Source organism: Dendrobium catenatum, unplaced genomic scaffold, assembly GCF_001605985.2.
Source record: "Dendrobium catenatum unplaced genomic scaffold, ASM160598v2 fragScaff_scaffold_81, whole genome shotgun sequence".
NCBI classification, from domain to species: Eukaryota; Viridiplantae; Streptophyta; class Magnoliopsida; order Asparagales; family Orchidaceae; genus Dendrobium; species Dendrobium catenatum.
In genome coordinates, this window is record NW_021318543.1 from 892,126 (window position 1) to 914,877 (window position 22,752).

The 22,752-nt window shown below is 33.3% G+C and overlaps 2 protein-coding genes across 5 annotated transcripts; both read right to left on the reverse strand.

The window, feature by feature from the left end:
• Positions 1 to 320: 320 nt before the first annotated feature.
• On the reverse strand, positions 321 to 6,865 carry LOC110095917 (bifunctional dihydrofolate reductase-thymidylate synthase). 4 transcript variants are annotated; one of them, XM_028696642.1, is made up of 13 exons: positions 6,706 to 6,859; positions 6,376 to 6,423; positions 5,230 to 5,723; positions 4,766 to 5,165; positions 4,590 to 4,634; positions 3,554 to 3,619; positions 2,486 to 2,547; positions 2,312 to 2,386; positions 2,068 to 2,233; positions 1,225 to 1,348; positions 957 to 1,063; positions 728 to 869; positions 321 to 632 (listed from the first exon to the last, which is right to left on the reverse strand). In XM_028696642.1, exons 2-12 carry the CDS (start codon positions 6,406 to 6,408, stop codon positions 759 to 761), a joined length of 1,683 nt encoding a protein of 560 aa, XP_028552475.1. In that variant the 5' UTR covers positions 6,409 to 6,423; positions 6,706 to 6,859; the 3' UTR covers positions 321 to 632; positions 728 to 758. The 4 variants fall into 4 exon arrangements, with proteins under 4 accessions (XP_028552475.1, XP_020677294.1, XP_020677295.1 ...); XM_020821635.2 differs by having other exon boundaries at positions 321 to 629; positions 727 to 869; XM_020821636.2 differs by lacking the exon at positions 6,376 to 6,423 and having other exon boundaries at positions 321 to 629; positions 727 to 869; positions 6,706 to 6,865.
• Positions 6,866 to 7,953: 1,088 nt separating this feature from the next.
• LOC110095916 (phosphatidylinositol/phosphatidylcholine transfer protein SFH6) lies at positions 7,954 to 18,240 on the reverse strand. Its single transcript, XM_020821631.2, has 14 exons — positions 17,839 to 18,240; positions 16,384 to 16,678; positions 15,961 to 16,060; positions 15,204 to 15,470; positions 15,037 to 15,114; positions 14,824 to 14,925; positions 14,675 to 14,724; positions 14,486 to 14,585; positions 14,311 to 14,409; positions 14,102 to 14,218; positions 10,586 to 10,715; positions 8,887 to 9,278; positions 8,391 to 8,465; positions 7,954 to 8,295 (listed from the first exon to the last, which is right to left on the reverse strand). The coding sequence occupies exons 1-14, from the start codon at positions 17,873 to 17,875 to the stop codon at positions 8,275 to 8,277; spliced, it is 1,863 nt and encodes a 620-aa protein (XP_020677290.2). The 5' UTR covers positions 17,876 to 18,240; the 3' UTR covers positions 7,954 to 8,274.
• Positions 18,241 to 22,752: the final 4,512 nt, after the last annotated feature.

Consider the following 22,752-nt stretch of genomic DNA (forward strand, 5'->3'; position numbering starts at 1 on the left):
TGCACTTTAATTATACTTTGATTGTTCTTTTATTGAGTTTTACCTGCTCTTTTGTTACATTTTTTTATTGCAATTTTACTGTACTTTGACTATGTTTTTGGTGCACTTGACTTAAAATTTCATCGACACATTAAATATATAAATTAAAAAATAAATACAACGTGTCCACTTTTAAGTGGATGACTGGACGTATCTCCGATATCCACACCTAATAATTTTCCCTCTTTATAAGAAAAAAAAAAAATGCATTCATGTTTTCATTATAAAAATGTACGTCCTAAGATCAATTTAAAAAAGAAAAAAAAAATTCGTATACTCCATTTCACAACAAAATATCCAACTGGTAAAGCAAAATTCTCTTAAAATTTCAAAATCCCTCAACAAGGTTTATATAGCAATCAGCCAAATAAAAACCCAAGGCTCGCCCATCCCTTCAATAAATAACATAAAAAAAAATAAAAAACTATCCTAAGAAAGACCTAAAATACAAAAAAAAAAGTGCGTTTATATGATAATCTAGTCTACTAGTCTAGTATAGAAAATGCCGATGAAGCACCCAGCGAAGCATAATTATTAATTAATATGGCTGCTTCCCCTATAGGATAACTCACTGAACATCCATCTGTATTCTGCATCGAATATTTTAAAATTATAACCATAAAAATAATAAATAGAATCCAATAACATTAACGAAAAGCAATGGAGAGTAATTGATTTTTCTATTACCTTTTTTTTTTTGGTACTGAGAGGGGTTGGTTCTACACAGCCATTTTCATCTCCATCTCGGGATGAGGATCATAACCAACAAGAGTGAAATCGGCTGCAATGAAAGAATCAATATCCTTCTTCTCAGGATTAATCTTTAGAATCTGCGTTGCATTTGAAAAGCCATTGAAGATATTAATAATGAAACTTCAAATAAAATTCCATGCTGCTATAAATATATAGATGCTTACAGGAAATGGTTTAGGTTGCCTTTGAAGCTGCTCTCGTAATGGCCTTACATGGGTCTTATAGACACGGGCATCTCCAATGGTGTAAGTAAAATCCCCAGGTACGAGATCTGCCCATTCAAATAAAACAGCAAAAAGTGGTAGAGAAATTAAATTCAATAAAAAAAAATGAAACGAACCCTCATTAATTACTTCCACACTAAACACGTTCTTCATATGGTTAACTAAAAAAAAATGCTTATATCTAAGGAGTTGGTTAGGATATATATACCACAAACTTGCGCAATAATATATATCAGAAGAGAATAGGAAGCAATGTTGAATGGCACAGCAAGGCCCATATCAGCAGAGCTCTCGTAGATTTGACATGAAAGTTCTCCATTCTCCACATAGAACTGGAAAAAAATAAAATAAAATTCCAAAGAAAAATAAATCAGCTTCATTAGCAACAACAGTCTTATTCGATTCAGTTATATGAATTCTTTTTCGTTCATTTTTTTCTTGTAACGAATGTATTTGAGGAGTTCAAGGTAGGATCAATCTTTTGTCTAACTTCTAATCATTTTGGCTTGGGATTTAAGACTATAGACTTTTCACTTAAATTGCATCTTCCTTCCATATTCATGATCCATGAACTCATCCATTATTTCATTATCAAAAGGTTCTGTTGTCCTCACTTTAAAATTTAAAAAAAAAAATGGAATTTACGTATGGAATTTGTTATTTTTCATGATAGAATGGCATGATGCAAGCACAAAGAAAAAATATACAACTATAAATTATTATTAACTTGGTGACTCATACTTGAGGCAATAAAAGGAAATGTATTTGGGATGATTTAGATTGCTTAATTCTACATCAAAAACATACATGGCAGTTGAGAATAATGGACCTTGCAGTGCACGCCACACTTTTGCACCACACAGCAAAGCTACTATATTTATCAAACGAAAGATAATTATGTTAAAACACAACAAATGTTTGAAGTAAAAATAGTAGCAAAGTTCACTTAAACTACCCTTTGTTTGATCACTTTCTGAAAAAAGAAAAGTGGATAAACGAAGCAGAGAACACATATAAAACAATAAAAAATCAATTTCTGAAGAAAACTAACTTGTGAAAACATCTGACAAGGTCGACGAGACATTTCTTTGAGATCAAAAGGATTCCAGGCTGATAGAATAATCCGTCGATCATTTGGCTTTTTCTTTATTTTATCAATGACATCTAACAGTTGGTCAAACCCTTTCCCAGTATAATCCGTATGCATGTCAATATATCTGTTAAAACACTATCATCATCAACAACTTCCAAGTTGAAGAAGAAAGAAGTAGAAAATCTAAAATATTTCAGCTTACTCAGCGCCTAAGTGTCTCCACTGAAAGCCATAGATAGGTCCTGAGTCACCTTTTTCTCTACGAGCTAGACCAACACTAGAAAAGAAACAAAATTGAAAAAAAAATTGCAAAAACAACAAATTTTCAAAGAAGACACTATTAGTAAAGCAGACATGATATAAGATTAAAAAACACCTGTCAAGAAAATCTCTTGAAGCATTCCCATCCCATAGGCATAGTTCTCTTGACTGAAGAACCTGTTCACATACAAAGTGCACGTAAATAATCTTTAATTATTGATCAATTAAATAAATGTTTAGTTTACTGCATTGGAAAGAAGTTCCAACTTTTTTTAACTTGAGCCTGTTCATCAACTTCTTTTAACTTACACCTTTTATAATGGTGAATGTATATTTATATTTAATAGAACTCATGGGAAAAAAATTTGTGTATACTCACAGGCATCTTTCTACGCAAACATTCTATCGATACATCCATCCACTTAACTATCCTTGCATGAATTAAAATGCTCTGAAGCACAAATATGCTTGAAGAAATATATCTACAATTACATCTCAGTCTATGCATGCATAACCACAGATGTTAATAGGCATACATGAGATAAACCCACAAATATACTTATATACCTATGCACAGAAGTAGAATCATAACAACATTTATGCGGTCAAAAGAACAATTGGGGCGTATTCCCATAACAGCATCATCTGGAATATTTCCATAAAAAAGACGCACATTAAAAATTCAACTATAAAGCTAGCATTTGTAGATTTTAAAAAGGAACAATTTGTTGAAATCTTCCATTTTTAGCAAAAAATAGGGGCTATAAAGAAATTGATGCAAAGTCTAAGACCAGCTTCTTTGAAGAACCCTACCTCAAACTTCTAGTTGTATGGATATCGTAGTCAAGTTTCAGTACAAATAACAAATAAGTTCAACCACACCAATAAGCAATTTTAGAGAGCTAATGCTAGAGGTTTCTGCACCAGCATGGACTTACACAAGGATTATAAATGAAAGTTGGATACTATTAACATATAACAATCAGAAGAAAACATCAGTGTCTGCATTCCATGTTTAAAGAAAAAGGACCATAGTATTAGGGAAGAGTGTCACTAGTCATCATTTACAGGTGTGCATGCATAATCATATGATGCATAGGCATGGTAATGGGAAAACTGATTTAATTGAGATGACTATTAAATATGATGGAAAGAAGAAAAAACTATTAGTGAAAAATGATACCTTGGCATTTGTTGAACCACTTACGAACCACAGTAATTCTTCAACAACAACGGACCAAAGTACTCTCTGTGAAACCACTTCTAACAAATCAACATTGCTCACAATAACAAAATCTTATCATGCGCAATTGCTACGTCACACAGTAAAGCATCATGAAGCAAAATATATAACACAAAATGGAAAGAATGCAGATTAAAACAAAATAAAGGTAGCCAATTAGATGAAGCTATATATAGCCACTGAGTAGATGATTCTTTTTCCTTTTCCTTTTCATGGCATAGGAGTTGACACAACACACTTTACCATCGTTGGACCTAACAGGGAGGTGGTTAGGTAAAGAGATCTACTTTTCAATAGACTAAATATAAAATGAAACCCAGAATCATATTTTTTAAAAGAACACTTTAAATGAACTAGTTATACAAAAAGTATTTTTTTCACTTGAAAATTATAATCATCAACAACTTTGAAAGGAAGATGGTCAACTAAAATAATATTTCATTTTTCTTGATACACTAAAAGTATAAAACTTAATTCATTAACTAATTTTGTTAATTTCAATAATTATAACCACTTCTTCATGTTATGTCTCATAAATCATAATTCTTAAAATCAAACCTATAATCTTAATTTTTAAAACATAAGACTTTGAATGAATTAGTTAAACAAAAACTATTCTTTCACTAGGAAATTCTAATCATCAACAACATTGAAATGAAGACAGTCAACTAAAATGATAATTCATTTTTCATGATACAATAAAACTAAATTATTAATTGATTTTGCTAATTTCAATGGTTATAATCACTTCTTTATGTTGCATCTCATAAATCTGCACAGATACCTACTTTAACTACATTGTGGTTAAATCCAATATGATTTTGAAAAACACAATGAAAGGGCCTCACATGCCAGACCCCAAATAAATTCAAGATCCAACGGGGTTGTCTTGGTTGCAACAAGGAAACTAATCCTATTTATCTCTCAGTTGCTTATACAATGTAATGGCAAATTTCTTAAGTTAGCGAAGTAGTACCTTGGTAGTAAGAAGTGGAAAAGATCTTCTCAAATTGAATCGCATCTGGAGGGAAAAAAAAGGAATTGAATTGCATCTTGAGAGAAAAAAACAGAACCCTTTTTTTTTTTTGGTCAAAATCTTGTGATGAGAAATCAAAGTGATTAAATAACAAGCATAAGATGTTATATAACTACCTGACAACTGAACTTTGATAGTGTCTCTATCCCCATTCTACCACTCTTTGTAGCACCATGTGATATGATATCTTCCACAAGCCTAAGATAAGTGTACTCCTCATGCTGCTCAAATATCATCTTAGGAAGAAACGAGAATTGTTGGATTTCAAATTTATCCTTGCATGAATCTCCATCAGTTGCTTGACCATCATACTGAATCTGGGATTGACTTGACTGACTCCTAACACGTACATATGTCACAAAAGAATATCTAATGTTATTCTCTACCAATGGAAAAGATGAGAACCAAGGCTGAAACACTGAAACATCAACTGCTGGGATGAATGTGTCACATTCAATACTTGCTTCTATGTCTGTGAGATGGATGGCATCACATCCGGGTGCATTCAACACATCCCTGCAACAAAGTCAAGAATATTGATTCCCTTACAACTAAAATCTTGAAACAACAAAGAGCTCACCTCAGTATGTGGCCACCACCAATCACAAACACTTTCTCAGTGGAGAAACAATAAGGGGAGGAAGCTAACAGATCTAAGGCAGAGCTCATGTTGCTGCATATAACAACATTTTCCACTGTGGCAATATCAAGGCTTCCAGAACGGGTCAATACAACATTCAAACGACCTGGCAAAGGTCTTTTCTCGATAGGAATACTTTCCCATGTCCTCCGACCCATAATCACTGCATTCTTTTTGGTGGGATCTGATGTACTCATCGTGAGCTCCTTGAAAAATTTGAGATCAGATGGAAGCTTCCATGGCAACTTACCATCTTTGCCTATGCCCATTTCCCTAGTAGCAGCAACAACAACTTCAAAAGTCCTTGGAGGATCATTTTTTGCAATGCCATTAGGTATGTTTCCAAGTATCTTATCAGCCATCACAGCAGCACTGTGGCAATATTGACAGCTTGAAATGCTTCTGAATGTTCCAATTACAACAGAATGCCTCTCCTGTACAAAACCAAGGGCCTCAACTATTTATGAAAATGATAAAACCTGAACTTGAAAGATTAAAAAAAAAGAGATAAATTAACCATGAGAACTGAAAATCAGAAGACTAAATTATTTGACAGTGAATTAAGTAAATCCTGAGAAGGAAAAAATCGTAAAAGTGCAGCTGATGCCACATGCTAGGAAAAAGAAGCATGTTAAAGGGAACATATGTGTTTTGAACCACCTTGAAAGGAATGATCACTGAGCTGAATATCCTGAACGTCAACATCTGAACCAAATACTAAATACAATCAAACAAGCATGATAAAAAGAACAGTGCCGCCGTAACAAATTCACCAAAAGCTCAATTAGATGGATAGAACCAAAACAAGTTGAAATAGAAAGGGCCAACAGGATATAGAATGATGAAGTTTCCCGAAAAAAAAACCCTGAAAGGATTGTAAATGCCACAATAACATATAAATCAAAATCATCGCTTAACAGCGGATAGCAATGGAAACAAAAATTAGCGAATTCCACTCTAAAAATTTGCTTTAGGAAATGTGATTGTAAGAAACTTTTTTAATGATGTTTCAATAATAATAAAAATGTTTCAACATTTTGTCAGTTTTGTGTGTTTAGAATTCTAAGCAGAAGAAAAAAGAAGAACCTTTGAATAAGGATAATTGTCGGATTTTGGCATTATTTAGTTCAAATCCTGCCAAATAGCAAAATGAAAAATATAAACCCTGCAGAAAATTAAATCCCATTCCTTCTCCGTTTTCCCTTAAGGGGCTGTTTGGTATCGGATTTATGTTGGGATTTAAGTCGGATTTACGCTAAATCCAGCCAAACGGTTTTTGTGAGCGCGTTAAATCCCGGTATTTCATAAATCCCGAATTTAGGGATTTAAGGCTTAAATCCCGGATTTACTAAATCCCTCGGTTCTGTGGATTTAACGGGATTTAGCCTAATAAGCGCGCGAAAGGGAGAAAGTTACCTTCACAGCTAGCGAGCTCCTGTTCTTGCTTCCGATCAAAATGTCGTAATTTCCGATCGGACAGGGGGGACAGACGTAGAAGCAGCGAAGTCGAATAGCCAGGAGGAAGGAGCCTACGAAGCGACGCGTGCAATCTATACACCTCCTGCAAAGCAACGAAGCCGAGCAGCAAGGACGAAAAGAGAAGATGAAAGGCAAACCTAGACGCCTTATGTTATTATTGATTAACTTAATTAATAATTAATAAGTACTTTGTACATAATATGTTATTAAATTCATAACACATTAAATTTTATTTTAAATTATACATTTATTTTTAAATTACTTTCTTCACATTTAAATCCCTAACTATCATAAATCTTGAAATATGTACCAAACAGTTTTTCAGAATTTAACAGGATTTAACATTTGACATACCAAACAATTTCTCTTGCATTATAACTATTGTTATTGTATTCATCTTATAGTAATTGTATTATATTATAAATGTTGTGATGTTGTGTTCAATCTCTCATAATCATAATCTACTATTTTATAATTATTGGGATTTAGATGTGCTATATTTATTATACTATTATGTTAAATCTCTTATAATTTATTATGTTGTTAGTATTGTTATAATATGTTATAATCCATGTTGGAATTTCATTCAAACCTTAAATAATATTTGAAGCTTATTCAATCATTCTTCGAACCTTGTTTGATCAATGTTCGTACCATACATGAACTTTGTTTTCTCCACATTCAAATTTCATTGAAACCTTACACGAATAATATTTGAAGCTTATTCAATCATTATTGAAATCTTGTTAGAACCATATTTATACAATGATTGAAAAATAATGGCATAATATTCAAATCTTGCTCTTAACTTTGTTCAATCATGTTCAAATAAGCTTCAAACCTTATTCAAATAAGACTCCATTCATGTTCAAACATGAACCCAAACTTTACTGCTATATGGTTCTACCCTCGTTCGAATCATGTTAGGAGCTTATTCGGACCAAATTTGATAGTAACAGATGGTAAATAAGTACTTTGGGTATTAAAAGCAAAAGTGTTTTGGTCTGAAATAAACTTTCATGCATAAATCTCCAATTTTTACTATTATGAGGCACATAAAATCAAACCTCCCAATTAAAAATATGTTCTCATAGCCCAATCAAATGGGTTGAATCAGCTTTTTCATATCTAAAAATTGAAAGGAAAAATTTAACAATAAAGTTTCAGCAAGAAATTTATCATGAATTAGACACTTAAGTACTCAAAACAATCAGAATCTTCCAATCAAATTCTCTCATTACACTGATGGAAACAAATCACAGTATGGGAAATTATAATAATAATTAAAAAAAAAAACATATCTCAGTCTCAAACAAATAAATGTTTAATAAGGAACAAACAGAAATCTTTGTGTATAATAAAAGAGAGTGAAATATGATAAAGACAGGAATCATTTTGTTCTTCACTCCATCTCTTAAATCTCCTCTCTCTTTGAGTTGGCGATAGAAAGAAAAGCCCCTTCTATCACCTGTCAGAAACCATTTTCTCTTAACAAATCATTAGTGATCAAAAGCAAAACTTCCTCTTCTGCAAAAAACATATGAATAAGTATACAGTAAGAGACATGGCAACAATCAAATGAAGAGAACAAAGCCAAAATTATAAATGGAGCTTCTACTAACCCGGAATTTAGCCTCTTCCTGAAAATCAATGTATGCCAACAGTTCATCTTGCCTCATAAGAGCTTGATGCAAAGCCTATTCAAGTTCAAAAAAAAATGTAAGATACGGCTTAAGGAGACTCAAAAATCTCCATCGTTTTGAGATTCAGACACGTCAATGAATCTAATTATACTGCCATTGAAAAAACTTGATTCTACAGTTTAGATGGCTTCAGTTGTAACCAATCTGAAGCCAATTAATATTTTCGATTTTGCTAATTTCAACAAAGTTTCGGGCAAAACTCAGACTCCTACTCAAAATTGATAGCTATTGTATGAAAGTTTATTATTATAACTCAAAATCTTGAAGGTCCACAAAAATTCTATCCTTTGAGCTCCATTAAATTTCAAGTATTGAAAATTGAGGCATATTTAGATAACTCTTTGTTTCAACTCTTTTGTAAGCCTAATTACTCTACTAATTCACCATAATCAAATATTAAGACCTTGCATTATACCTGTTTTGTGGCAATAAGTTCAGCTTCTAATGCATCAACACGGCGGACGGCAGCATTGAGTAGTTCTTCCTTCTCATGAGGCATTTCTGATGGTTTTGATTGAAGAATATCAATCTTCTCTTCCAGTTCACCAAGCCTCTTCAAAACAGATGACAGGAGGTCAGCATCTTTGAGTCCAGGAGCAGGCGATGGAGGCTGGAACTCTTTGGAGGTAGAATCCCGAAATAATGCTGCATCATGCCAATCTGATTCAGGAGTTTCTTCCTGAGGCTGCTTTGTCACACGGCTGATAACCATAAAGAGCAATGTATATAGGGTCATTACATATGCAAGTATCTGCATTTTAAATCCTTCCGAATACTTCTTCACATCAACCAAAATAGCTGATGAGCCTGCACCAAGGAAAAGTTTTTCATTATTTTCTTAACGAATATGGAGATATGGATTGAAAACTGTACAATAATCTTTGCCTATAGATGAAAACTATTAGATAGAATAAGGAAATCTCAGCTCAGACCTCAGACAAAAGAGGATGGTTACATTAGTCTGGGAAGCATGGAACACTAGACTCATTCAACTCATTAAGCCAATAGTTCCTCTTGCCTCTATTATACTTAAATAGCCTAATTACTCTATGGTATTCTTTCAGCTTCAACTTGTTGCCTCAGATTTTTCAATCATCTTCACATCACTAATTAATTAAATATTACCATATCGATACAATATGTGCAGCTTTAGCAGTCATGCGTGTATAGACAAAAAAAAAAGTGTAACTGCCTTTGTGTAGTCACATTGCCTTGATCAAAGGCATTAATACGACATCTAACAAATCCCAGGATGAACCCCAGCCCATCGAGAGCAGGACAAAAATAAAAGAAAAGAAAAGAGATTTCACTAAGCTCCTCGAACAGAGAAGTTTAATTAAGAAAAAAGAAAGATCACGTGCAGTAGATTATTGAAAAGTAAGAAAGATTCAAAGGATTGTCCAGGCTCTTAAACGTGACAAAGAAATTGAAATTGCTACGATTGTTGCTCCAATCAAGAAGCTAAATCAAAAGAGGTCAAAAGTTCTTCAACTAAGGTTCTTTTCTGTATAGAATTTTGTTTTCTGTTTCTCCTCTCTTGAGTTTTAGCTTTTCTTTATCGATAATTAAGTAATGGAATAGTTATGATTGGGACATTATATTATAGTTCTATAAAATTCAAACTACACACATTTCGATCATTCTATCAGCTTATATTAGTTTCACAACAGTTTCCTAAACCCTAAACAATCACAGCTCTTAAAAGCATTTTAGATGATTTTACCAAATAACTGCTTTATTCAACAGGGCAATGCCACAAAACGGTATATCGCATAGCACAACTGAAGACAAGAAGGACATCAGAGCCTAAAAAATTACCAATAGCAAGAAAGTAGCTGTACAAGACACCATTTTGCTGAAATATTACGCATACAAGTTTCTAGCAAGGATTCTAACTTTGCTTCAATTTGGAAAGGTGGTTCGGTTAAAATTAACACCATAGCAAACTACCTGCTGCAAAATTGCCCGGCTACTTCAAAAGTATAATTATGAAGCATACTATATTAGCAAATAAAGAACATGGAGCATGGACTAGGGGCACTTTTTTTATGTTTATAGTTCAATACAAAGCTTACTTCTACGCCTTGAAAATGCTTCAATTTCACTTTACAAACCTTTTGACTCAGATTTCCTCCTGCTCGTGTTCTCTTTCTTCCATTCTGCATCGACAGCCTTGTCAACTGTCAAGATACGTTCAGGCTCCGAGGATTCCACGGGAAGTATGCACTTCCCAACAACTTTTGACTGAAAAAAGACATTTTTCATCATGATCAGGAATCCATAACATGATATAAATAAAAAATTTAAAAAATAATAATGAAAAAAACTTTCAAACTTATTACACTAGTTTTGAATGACTAAAGTTTGATTGAATATGTTTACAAGGCTTAAGAAGCTCTTAGAAAAGGATTTTTTTTTACCAGCATAATATGACAACTTCTGCTCAAAAAGTTATTTGGTGCCTTTTCTGTACATAAACAACTCTATGGAACAAACGTGATAATGCAATGGGGAAGTAGGGCATATTTTTCCTAACATGAAGGAATTACATAAAAAAATCACAAAATTCAAATTAAATGTTAGAAGGCATAATGAACTACGTTTTTACTCGATTGTTATATTAGGACAAGCATATAGGTAATCTTATATATGCAAGAGAAGAGAACATTATAAAAAATTATTAAAAGATAACATCCTCAATAATAAGGAAATATTGTAATAATAAACTGCAAATTATTATAATAAATATTCAGCAATTTGATAACGAAATAGAAAACTCAAAGTAGCATAGAAGATGCTAACTTGAGTTTGAAAATAATAACTTGAGTTTGAAAATAATAGTGACCATATATGAATTAGTAAGAGGTTTTGTTTTTATTGTTGTTACTCTTGTTGCCCAAAGATTGTTAGCATCTCAAGATAAGTATGATTGATCCATCATAGATAAAAGTGCCAATCACAAGCAAATAGTCGACAACGAGATTCATGTAAGAGAAGTCATGAGTACCCTCATTGAATAAAGTATCACTTGAGAGAGTCAACAGAGGTTAATGATAGGAGAAATTATTAGGTGCGGAGTGTGGAGTGCGTCCGGAGACAAATAAAAATGCGACACGTCACCTCATTGGTGGGTACCCAGCTCGGTACCCGCACTTGGTATTGCTGGGTACCCAGTGCTTGTGCGGACGGTTCTCCCATTCACTCCGCACTTAATAATTTCTCTAATGATAGAGTGTATTCGGGTTGAAGGCAAAAGTTAGTAGCACAATTATCATTAAAGAGTAGAGGAGATTGTTGAGGTAGATTTTAGTGATGGATGTGTCCAAGACTATAAGGAAGAGATTGTGGGCAGATAGTGTGATTGATCTGGCAATAATGCTAATCAAACAAACAAAAACCTCCAAGGAAGGAGACGCAGTTAAATCTCCTTGGGGAGAAAACACGAGATGCAGGACTGGCTACAACAAAAGCAGGTGAAAAATTAAAGTTGGCAAAGTGTTTTGTACTTGATGCTAACTCGAGCAAAGGAGGTTGGGGTCATGCTTTCCACTTAGTTCAATGGAAGTAAGGATTTTTTTCCCCCTTAAAAGAGACAACAATATTTTGTAGAGAAGGTTTGGCAATGACATACCTAAGGTAGACTGACAATGAGTTTGAGGTAGATTGATGGGTGGATTATGTTTGCTTATGTGGATCTTCATAGTTCATAGTGATGGATAGAGTAAGAGTGATGACAGCTTGAGTTGGTAAAATTAATATTGGGAGAGAGAATCGGGATGTGTGGCTTCTTAGCAAAGTGGTTGCAGCTATACAGAAACAAGGGAGAAATGATAATGGTTGTAGAATTTCGGTTGACTATGGCAAAATATTGAGACTGGATAGGTTGCATAAGAGTTGTGGAGTGCTTGTTTGTGAGATGGTTGAATAGGTGATTTGAAGTGTGAAGGAATAATGTATTTGAATGTATTGTGCTGGAGGTGTTGTGTTTTTGGTGGAAGATAGTTGCAAAAAAAAAAATTGATTATCTTTCTGAAGTGATAACATAAGGTAACATGATTGTGTAGCACAATTAGAATATTTGAAAAGCCATCACAACTGAATATTTACTTCATACTAATATGTTACTATTCAACAAATTCTTTACAAAATAATTTAAGAATAGAAACATGCCTTATCTACTCTACAATGTTGGATAAAATTTTAATTGACAAAAAAAAAAATGATTATCTTTCTAAAATTTCACCAAATCTTTGAAAATAAACTAATGTACTATTTTAGGTGAATTTTTTTACCACTATTCAAGTTGGAACCCAATCTCAAAGGAACATTTACTTCCTAATACAATTTTCAAGACACCATTGAATAGGAAAAAGAGAACAGACATTAATATTTATGTAGCTCGTGAAAATGTTGAAATACTATTAGACCGATACAGGAGGAACCAATCCAACCGGTCCAGAAGGGATCGGCCTTGGTTTACTCCAGGCGGAAATAGGGGTCAGCGAAGCTGGATTCTGCCCCCATTAGGGTGGGGCCCAGGGTTTATGCAAGGAGGAGAGGGTGGTTAGGAGGGGGATTAATTTGAAGATGTTTCTTAATCGAAGAGGGTAGATTTTGGGGCTGATTTGAGAGGGGATTAATTAGAAAATGTTTCATAATTGAAGAGAGCATATTTGGGGGTTGATTTGGGAGGGGATTAATTAGAAAATGTTTTCTAATTGAAGGGGGTAGATTTGGGGGCTGATTTGAGAGCTCTTTTGGTATTTGATGTTTATTGTTTGCTTTAAGTAGTCGATTTACCCAAGGGTCAAGTTTATGTTTTTTGTATGCAGAATTTTGTGAGGCTTTGCAGTCCACTGTTTTTGTGGATAAATTATTTTGTGCGGTCACTAAGCCATTAGGAGATAAATCAGAGCGAGTCACGTCACCCAGTATACAACAAAAAAGTGATGTGGGCACGCTCTGATTTGCCTCCGAATGCCATTCGGTGACCGCACAGAATAATTTTTCATTTTTGTGAGGGATTCTAGCGATGTTTAGGATTTGGGAGAGAAGTTCCTGCTCTCGAAAGAATACCATTGTAACTTGCTTGTTTATGTTTCTTTTCTTATCAAAAAAATCTGTGGGTTTGCTGAATTTTACTATTTGTTCGTTGATTTTGGTGCTCAAGTCCTATCAAATACTTGAGTATCTCATCAGAAAATTATGGAGCCCTCCAACTCTCAAATAAAAGTTGGATAATGGATGAGATTACTTATTACAAAAAAAAGAAGTTGAACATTGTAATTCTTTTAAAAGAAAGCTTTAAGATAATAACGCCTTGGATTTATGTAAATTTTGATAAGTATAAAAACTGCGGAATCATCATCATTAACCTTCTCCCAACTATTTTAAGAAAAGGCTAGCAAACAATTAAAAAAGAGCATTTCTTGGAACATGGTGAATCAACAAACAGAGTTTGAAAAAGAGGGCTTACAATTTTTTTTCCTAAAGTATTAAATTTGTATATGTTTCAAAACTAGTTATCCAAGGAAACCAAGAGCATTAAAGCAATTCAAAACCCCGGCCATCAAATTTTCATAGTTATAGGGAGTTGTTGAAAATGGCAAGTGCTGGACAGTCAAGCTTACCTCTTCTCGCACAGGGGTTAAGCACTGGTACGATACATAGCTCTTAACTGCTTTTGGAGAGGTAATATCTTCTGCTTCTGAACCAGATTCGGCAGTGGAGGTATCACTACCCTTCACCTGACCAAGCAGCAAGTGACCAAGCTTTAGTTTAACAGATTAATCAGGTGTACTGTCAAATAGATTTAAGTCGACAAGCCATAGTGCCATACCAATGGATATTTTGGTTTAGCATAAGCAATGATATTTCCCTCTCCTTTTGAAACAGTTACAATCTGCCTTGTGTATTGGGCTTCTCCACTGAGAACCATCTGCATATACAAAACCAAAATTATTATCATGAGCTATAAGATATAATAGCGCCCGCGCGCACACACTAGTATTTACCTTCACAATAGTTGGATCCTTCCAAGGCCCCCTTTCTGCTTTCAAGCACCCTCCTACATCAGGACAGGTGCATGTACCACCAAAAAATTCTGGCAACTCACTAGAGAAAATTCAATATACAAAAAAATGTAAAAATCTACTAGTGAAGAGCCTTTTCACAAAGAAGTAAATCCAGTTTTGAAAGAATACCTGGCATCAATTATTTCATAAAGCTTACCCTGGTACTTGGCACCAATAACCTAAAAAACAATTTGGTCAAACAAGCTGCAGTGCTTTTCAAAAACAACTAAAAAGGCATGAAGTAATAGCCAGGGAAACGCCATAAGTCCATAACTTACATGTATCTTTGAAGTAGTTTTGGGATCGAGGAATGATTTTACACTGTTCCATAGCAACCTAAAACCTGGGCCAGCATTGATGATAAACATGCGACATAAAGTCTGCAAGGCAAGAATAAATTACATTAAATGCGAAGTTCTAATGTTATAGCATAAATATGAAATCAATATCAAATTAAGCAATGTATAAATAGGAATAAGTAAAATGAATACCTCAGGGTAATTGTCACTGTCAATTTTCTGCAACCTCTGAATTAGCTCCCTTGCTGTCTTGCTGAAATTTTTTAACCCCTATTTTACAAGAAAATAATGTCAAAAAATAAGAAAAATAGATACTGTTTTCAACAGCAAAACCATACTATTTGTAAAAAAATACATACCACGCCTTGGACATCTAGAATAGTTGTGCTAGAATCAATATGCCTTTTTGCAGCAATAGAACACGCTGGAAACTTAAGTTGGAAGCTCCTTTCAAACTCTTTAACATGATATTTGACATATCTTTCCATGGTTGTAACATGCATAAGTTTGTTTGGCTCAACTTTCCCCAATCTTTCAATATAAACTGGCCTACCCTCCTTGTCTACACCATGATACCCATGAGGATAGTACTTCAGAACTTCAGGTAACTCTTCATAATCAAAATCCTAATGAAAAGTCCAAGTTACAGTTAAGCACAAATAATATAAAAAGGAAGCATAATAATAACATCAATATATCATTTATAGCATCGGACAAAGTCAAATGGACAGTATATAATGCAAGAAATCATTATGTAAATCGGAAAGGCTCCTCATATTAACACTCTCATACGAGAACCTCTTAGGATAACATGAAGCAGGCAATCAAAATACAAAAGCAAGATTATAGTACAAAAGCAATCAAGCACTTTTGACAACATAGATCCGCACAGTAACTTCAATATTTTGTCACGGGATTGTTATGTATCTATAACAATATTTGAGTCAACTTTCATTAATAGCAAGTCACTACATAAATTTTGCTTCTAAAAGTAGAAGCTTATGAGAATTGAAGTTATATTTCCGCTCACATTTACACTAAATTTCTACTCTAAGCAATGCCTGATTAAAGGCTCAAGGCTTTCAACATAAAAGTCATGGTTAGAGACAGAAATACCTCAATAATTGTGTCGGCACCATATTCCTTCCTCCACTGAAGCATTTCAGCCCACATCTGCTTTGTTTTCTCAATATCAAATTTACGAGCCTTCAAAAACCTAAAGTATCAAATAATTTTCGGTGTATTAAACATAGTAATTTGATGGAAAATCCAAATTTGACAAATAATTAAAATTCCCATATAAAGAAATGCAGAAAATATTGGAAACATTATTAAATCTAAATAGAAGTATCTCTGATCCTAAAGGCAACGGTGTGGATTTAACTTTTTTGTGAGAACAAGCACACCATACACTGACAAATAAAGAACATGATGATGGGTGATAGAGTGAGAACAAGAGAAATAGGTTAAAGCTTAATAAACACATAACTGCGCAAGTATGTAAACATAAATGAATCAACAAGAAAAAAAGAGGAAAACCTCAACATCATATGGTAATTATCATGCTTTGAAGGAAGCAACTCATCAAATATCAAAGATTGGCGAAAAGCATCAACAGCTTGAAGCTCCTCTATATCCCTTATATCCTCAATGGAAACAGAAATAACTCTACTGCTCTTTCTCCTGCTTTTCCTCAAAGTGTGCTTGAATATAGTTGATGCATTTATTGCTTTTTTCCTCAATGACCCAATCCTTGTCCACCTTTCATCTTCCGAGTTCTCAATATCAGATTTTCTTTCTTTTCGTTCATCATGACCAGAAATGGCATCAAAAACTGTTACAATTAAAAAAAGTCAATAGCAGCATGATAAAGGCACTCATATAACTCGAGTAAGTTACTGATATGAACATAACAACATAAAGCAATAAAGCACTTAAGTCATGCAATGGTGTCATAAAACTAAATGCATAATGCATTGAACAAAGAGATCTAAATAAGAAAAAAATTTCTTTTTCCAATTATTAAGGAAAATGTATACTGTCCTTCTTAACAAAATCATTCAAACCGTTCATAGTCATACTGGGAGTACAAACTTTGCACAAATTTAGCCTAACCCTTAAAGTTTTAGAACAAAAATAGGGGTGCATCTTCAAGATTACAAATCAGCTCAAACACAAGAATGACTAAAATTTTCTCTGCAATCGCTTTTTGCTGACATTTTTTAAGGAAACGCTATGGTGCTTAAAAAACAGCTAGCCCTTTTTTTTTGTGACGAGGAAGTACTGTCCTTAGGTTAGTGAAAACCTCGGTCGACCTAGCATGCAACCCACACAAATTTACACGTGCCAACACTTAAGGCTTTCACTACTTGCCAAGGGATTCGAACCAGGGACCTGGGCTTTGCCCAGTTGGCTCTTCACCACCCGGACAAGCAGCGGTGGGTAGCTAGCCCTTTCCATGGATGAAACATGACAAGTACATATCTAACCTATTTTTGGGCAATGTGTCAGGCAGCAAGCCTTTTTTTTTCAAGAACAATCAACTGTTCCATTTTCTACAAAATTGAATTAATCAATTTTTATTTTAATTTTTTCTGATAGAAAAAAAAAACTTTCTTAATGAAAACTAAAAAGGGGGCAGATAACACAAACAGCTCTTTAGTATCTATTTTAGGCAGGATTTAAGCAATATTTAGCTTAATTACAGTTACCAAAATTTTGGGAAATCTAATAAATCCCGTTTCAGCTCCGTTATTGACTAAATCTCACCGTTAATCTTAAATCATAAACCAAATATCCAAATATGTTATCAATATTTAACAGCCAAACATTTTTCCTGTTGTAATCCTCTCAATATGCACTAAATTTAGGAAGATTTAACAGCTAAATAGTTCATCAAGGTCTTAATCTGGATTTACAGAATGACTAAATCCTCATGGAGCCAAACAGCCCAAGATTTCCGATATTTTTACTAAAAGGTCAAATTCAACTCACCAAAAGGTCTGGCGTGGCGCTCCACCGATCCCGTCATGGCGAACTAGTATAAAATTGCGAAAAAACCAGAAAACCAAGAACCCCAACTCACTTCAGGACCGCCGGAAAATAAACAAATACCCTTCGATCCGCCGAAAAACCAACCAAAGGTGTCGAATTTGGTGTACTGGAGGCCGATCTCGTCTGCAAAGGTGCCGATTGAGAAATATCGGCAACGCACGGCGACTGCGGCGACAGTACCCTTCCGGCTTAGTACAGGGAGAGAGGGAGTGAAAGATCTGAGATCAATTTGAGGAAAATCTAGTCTAGCGAAAAAAGGAAACCTTGGAGAAATCTTATAGGGTAATCGCAGACTACAGGCCGAAAAATCGGAAGAGACAGAAAGCTGGAGGACATGAAAGGGTTCTTTTCTTCTCTTTTAATTAATTTTTTTTATTATTTTTTATCCGGCGCATTACGCAAGAATGGGAAAGTGATGTCCTGCCACGGGGCAATCCGCCATTGATATTATCGTTTGCTGATTTGGTCTTATTGGTGGGACGCCGCGGTGAGGACGTTGGGTTGTCACTCTCCCCAAAAGTTCAGGGATCAAAAAATATAGGATCCGATTTTTTATTTGTATCAAAATATTCTCCTTTTATATTTCTGAGCAATACTGAAAGTTGATTCGTATAATTAATTTTTTATATTTTATTTTTTTATTCGTATTACTAATTGATACATACTTAAAATTGATAAACTAGTCGAATTGTGTGAATATGGTGATTAAAAACATTATTTAAAAATTTTATAAGATTGTTGAAACTCCTTTGAACATTAAGGTTTTGTTCGAAGTGGCTTTCTTAATATTTTTTAAAGCAAATTTCTAGAATAAAAATTTCTGTGCTAGAAAGCTGCTTAACAAAATATTAAAAAAGACATCCTAAACAAAATCTTAATTAAGCCTATATTTGCCCTATCATTTGATATGATTACTGAAATGATTATATATAAAGTTTGTAAGTGTTCATATATGCTCGAATAAGAGGTAAAAAACTCATTATTTAATGTATAAAATATTCACTTATGATTACTTTTTGATAACTTACAAAACGACTTAGCTTATAAGAGTGTTAGAACCTCATAAGTGGTGGCCCTATTATATGTCCAAGGAGATTGGGAGAGTATTAGTCATTTGTTTCACATAACTCTAGCTACTCAAGCAGTCTATCGAAGCACTTATAAAAACACTTATAGAAAGGATTCATCATTGTAGTTATATAACTTCGTGGCATTTGCATGCATTGAAACCTCAAATACTATCTTCTAAACTTCATTGTAATTCATTGAAAAATATATGAACTCTGCCATGTATTGTGGTGTGATCTTATTGATAAACATGTAATATTCATGGTGTTATTTTATAAAATCTTGAAGGATTTTTTTTTTTTAATTGTGTGTCTATCCAAATTTTATTTTGGGGAATTTAAGCTCATTGAATGGCTTGGCTCTTAGATGAAGAGATGAGTACTATAGATGAGGTGATCTATACACAAGAGAAACTGCAATGATTTGGGACCATAATATTTATATTTAATATATTTCTCAAATTTAAAATTAAAATAAAACAAATAATATGAATAATCAATGACTCAATATAATACTAAAAATATATTAAAATAATCATAATGTATTGTAGAGATTCTAAAACACACATGTGAAAATTATTCACAATTGGCTCAAAAAAATATAATGGTGTGGGCATATATCAATTATACTAATAATAGTCATATTTTATATTTCATCCCAATAATGATATAAAACAATCCATTTGACTTAAAAAACAACCAAAATACATAAAGAATAACTGAATTACCAAAAAAAAAAAACACATCTACTCAAATCCTCGGTTGAACTTCGACCTTATCAACTACTCAATCTAACATTTCCTTTTCCTCAAAGTACATAAAATTTAGTCATTGAACAAACTTCTTACTTAGTAAGCTGTCCCAAGTCCTATTAGAGAATTCAAAGTTCACATTTAGTTTAATGTAAATATATGAATAATATGAGAGTTCATAATATAAGTTAGGCACAATTTGCAATACAATTTAAAACTTTGACAAGTACAAAACATCAATGTAAACTTGACTTGTGCTAGATTACTACATTTTCTCTCCGAAAGATTAAATGATATCATCCTTCAAATCTCTAAGTTTGTGTGAAGTATAATTCTTCATGTATATCTTTTAAAACTTGGTGAATTTTATGATCTTTGTGGAGCTATGGACATAAGCTTACTTAAGTTGAATCATGCAAATTTTGGTATTCTCATTAGTAGTTCTTAATATCACTTTTTAAGTTACTTTGTGATTTATCATACTAGCCCTTAGATTGAGGGCATTATCTTTTCTAAGAATTGTTGTCAGAGCGAGGATATAAAAAGTATGATGGCTATAAAGTTTGAGACAAAGGAATTTCATGGGTTAAATAGTTTTAACATTTGGAAAACTAAGATGTATGGTGTACTTGTTATATAAGTGCTTGTAAAAATGCTAAGGCATAGAAAAATGCCTGAAATTAAATGTGAAGAATATAACATAGAGATGGATGAGAAGACTCTCTCAATAGTTCATGGAAGAAGATGTCTTAGAGAAGACAACAGTGGTAGGTTTACAGCTCAAGGTGGGGTCATTGTATAAAACCAAATGCCTCTCCAATAAATTTTATTATAAGTAGAGACTACGTACTTCATATGTAGGAAGGTATGCCTAATAATTGTAACAATCCAAATTTCCTGAAAATGAATTTATGTGGAAAATATAAAAAATTTGAAATGCAGTGATGTAGCTCTATACTTGTGAGTGCAACAAAGCCAGGAAGTGCTTGCGGGTGCAAAGGTGTCGGGACAACACAGTCGCGATGTTGAAGTCTCTGTTCTATAGTAATTCTAGGATCAACATGCAGCGTATCAGTGTTGGGGCTTGAGCACTGTAGTGTTAGATTCTAAAAAATATATTTTAATACCATTACCTCCTCCCCCACCCTTGATTTCCTTTGCTTTGTCGGGGAAGAAAGAAAGGAGAAGAAAAAGAGAGGGGAGAGGGGAGAGGAGAGAAATGAGAGAGAAGGTTTTTGGAGATTTTTTGTCCATCGCTCCTGTTAAGAAAATTATTTTGATAATTTTAAGTGACCTCTACTAAAATTGATAAAAAAATATAAGATATCTTGTTTTAGTGAACTTTCATCGTGTAAACTTTGATAGGGGATAGATAATGTCATTATGAATGTTTTAACTGGCTTATATTGAATTTTTACTTGATGGTTTAGCTTATATGATATTTTAATTGAAATGTGTAAAGAAATATTAAGTGTAAAATGATCATGTGCTAATATATTGAATCTGAATATAAGATACATGACATGCATATGATTATTCTTCATTTGACATGATATGCATTTTAGGGAAGAATATAAGCATATGGATAAGAATACCAAATAGATCTATATGAATTGATAATTGCATATGATGTGCACATGAAATGTATTATTATTATATACATGATATGAAATGTATGTGAATGTTATCTTGTACCGAAGGGTGGATCGATGTACTTTTCTTAAAATAAAAAAAAAATGATTTTAACTTGTATATGATTGAGCAAATTATGCTGATAGACAGAGAGTGATGACTCTTTATTGATTTATTAATTTATTGATTAATTGGATAGATGATAATAGATGACAGAAAATGGGTTGATTGGATAGATAATAATATATTACTTATGACATATGATAGATATTACTAATAATAGATGACATATGATAGATATTACCAATAATAGATGACATATAAGACTTATGATATATGATAGATATGATTGGTGACAGATGGTAGATAAGAGCAATGACAGATACAATAGATGTCAGATTAGACAGATTACTAATGATTGGTGACCAATGATATTGATTAATTGATTGAATGATAAAAGAAATATGATTGATGTGTAGCCAAATTAATATGGTATCAATATGAATACATGATATATGACATGTGCGAACCCAAAAAGAAAAATGTGTTGGTAAAATATAATTTTTTTCTTGAATTGCAGCATAGCGGCGTTGTCCTTTGAGCGCCAAGGCTTTGGCGCCTAGAGCATAGTAGCGCTAAAAATGACCGCTGTGGCGTTGGAGTCTCTGTTCTACAGTAACTCTGAATTAACATGTAGCACTAAGGCATTGGGTCTAAGTGCAATGACGTTAGGCCACTAATATAATTTTTTAAATGTATTTTGTTGTAAATATCCATGCTCCGTCGCCTCACTCCCTCACTTGGCATGCTTGGTCGGAAAGGAAAGGACAAGAGAAGGGAGAGAGGAGATATTTAGACCTTCACGTCATTTTTTGTCAGTCGTTCGTATTACGGATATTATTTTATTCATTGTAAGTAACTATTAATTTACTTCTATTTCAATGTTTTTATTTTCTAAGAATTTTTCTCTCCTAAATTTATAAAAAATGTGTGTTTTTTTTGTAAGTTTTCACCATGTAACTTTTGATATGTTTTAAATTTGATAATTATGAATGATTTGATATGATTTTCTTGTATTTTCACCAGTTAAATTAGTGCATAAGCATTTCTCTGTGAAATTTGTGTGAAAATGTGCACTCAAATTAAAGTGAAAAATGATTTATTGTGATTGGTAAGATGTACTGAATTGTGCGGCGTGTTAAAATGATTTCACTGAGAAAGGAAAGGATGTATTGTATTAATATAGATAAAAAAGAAGGTACTATTTGATATCATATATATGGAATGATAACCTATAATGATACATTGCTATAACAATTCCAAAGCAACGATTGAGAGTCATAAGGAGTTGAAGATTGATTGGGAGTCATAAGTGTAGGAGCAAGATAACCTTAAGAAACCCT

What these genes read in the sequence shown, in the direction of transcription:
- LOC110095917 (XM_028696642.1), bottom strand. Translation starts at nt 6,408, where the DNA reads ATGCCAAAATCCGACAATTATCCTTATTCAAAG. An exon ending in ACAATTATCCTTATTCAAAG is followed by an intron (nt 5,724 to 6,375) that starts GTTCTTCTTTTT and finishes GGTTTTGTACAG; the next exon opens with GAGAGGCATTCTGTTGTAAT. An exon ending in GTGGTTCAACAAATGCCAAG is followed by an intron (nt 2,548 to 3,553) that starts GTATCATTTTTC and finishes GTATGTGAACAG; the next exon opens with GTTCTTCAGTCAAGAGAACT.
- LOC110095916 (XM_020821631.2), bottom strand. Translation starts at nt 17,875, where the DNA reads ATGACGGGATCGGTGGAGCGCCACGCCAGACCTTTTG. An exon ending in TTCTAGATGTCCAAGGCGTG is followed by an intron (nt 15,115 to 15,203) that starts GTATGTATTTTT and finishes CTTGTAAAATAG; the next exon opens with GGGTTAAAAAATTTCAGCAA. An exon ending in CTAAACCAAAATATCCATTG is followed by an intron (nt 14,219 to 14,310) that starts GTATGGCACTAT and finishes CTGCTTGGTCAG; the next exon opens with GTGAAGGGTAGTGATACCTC.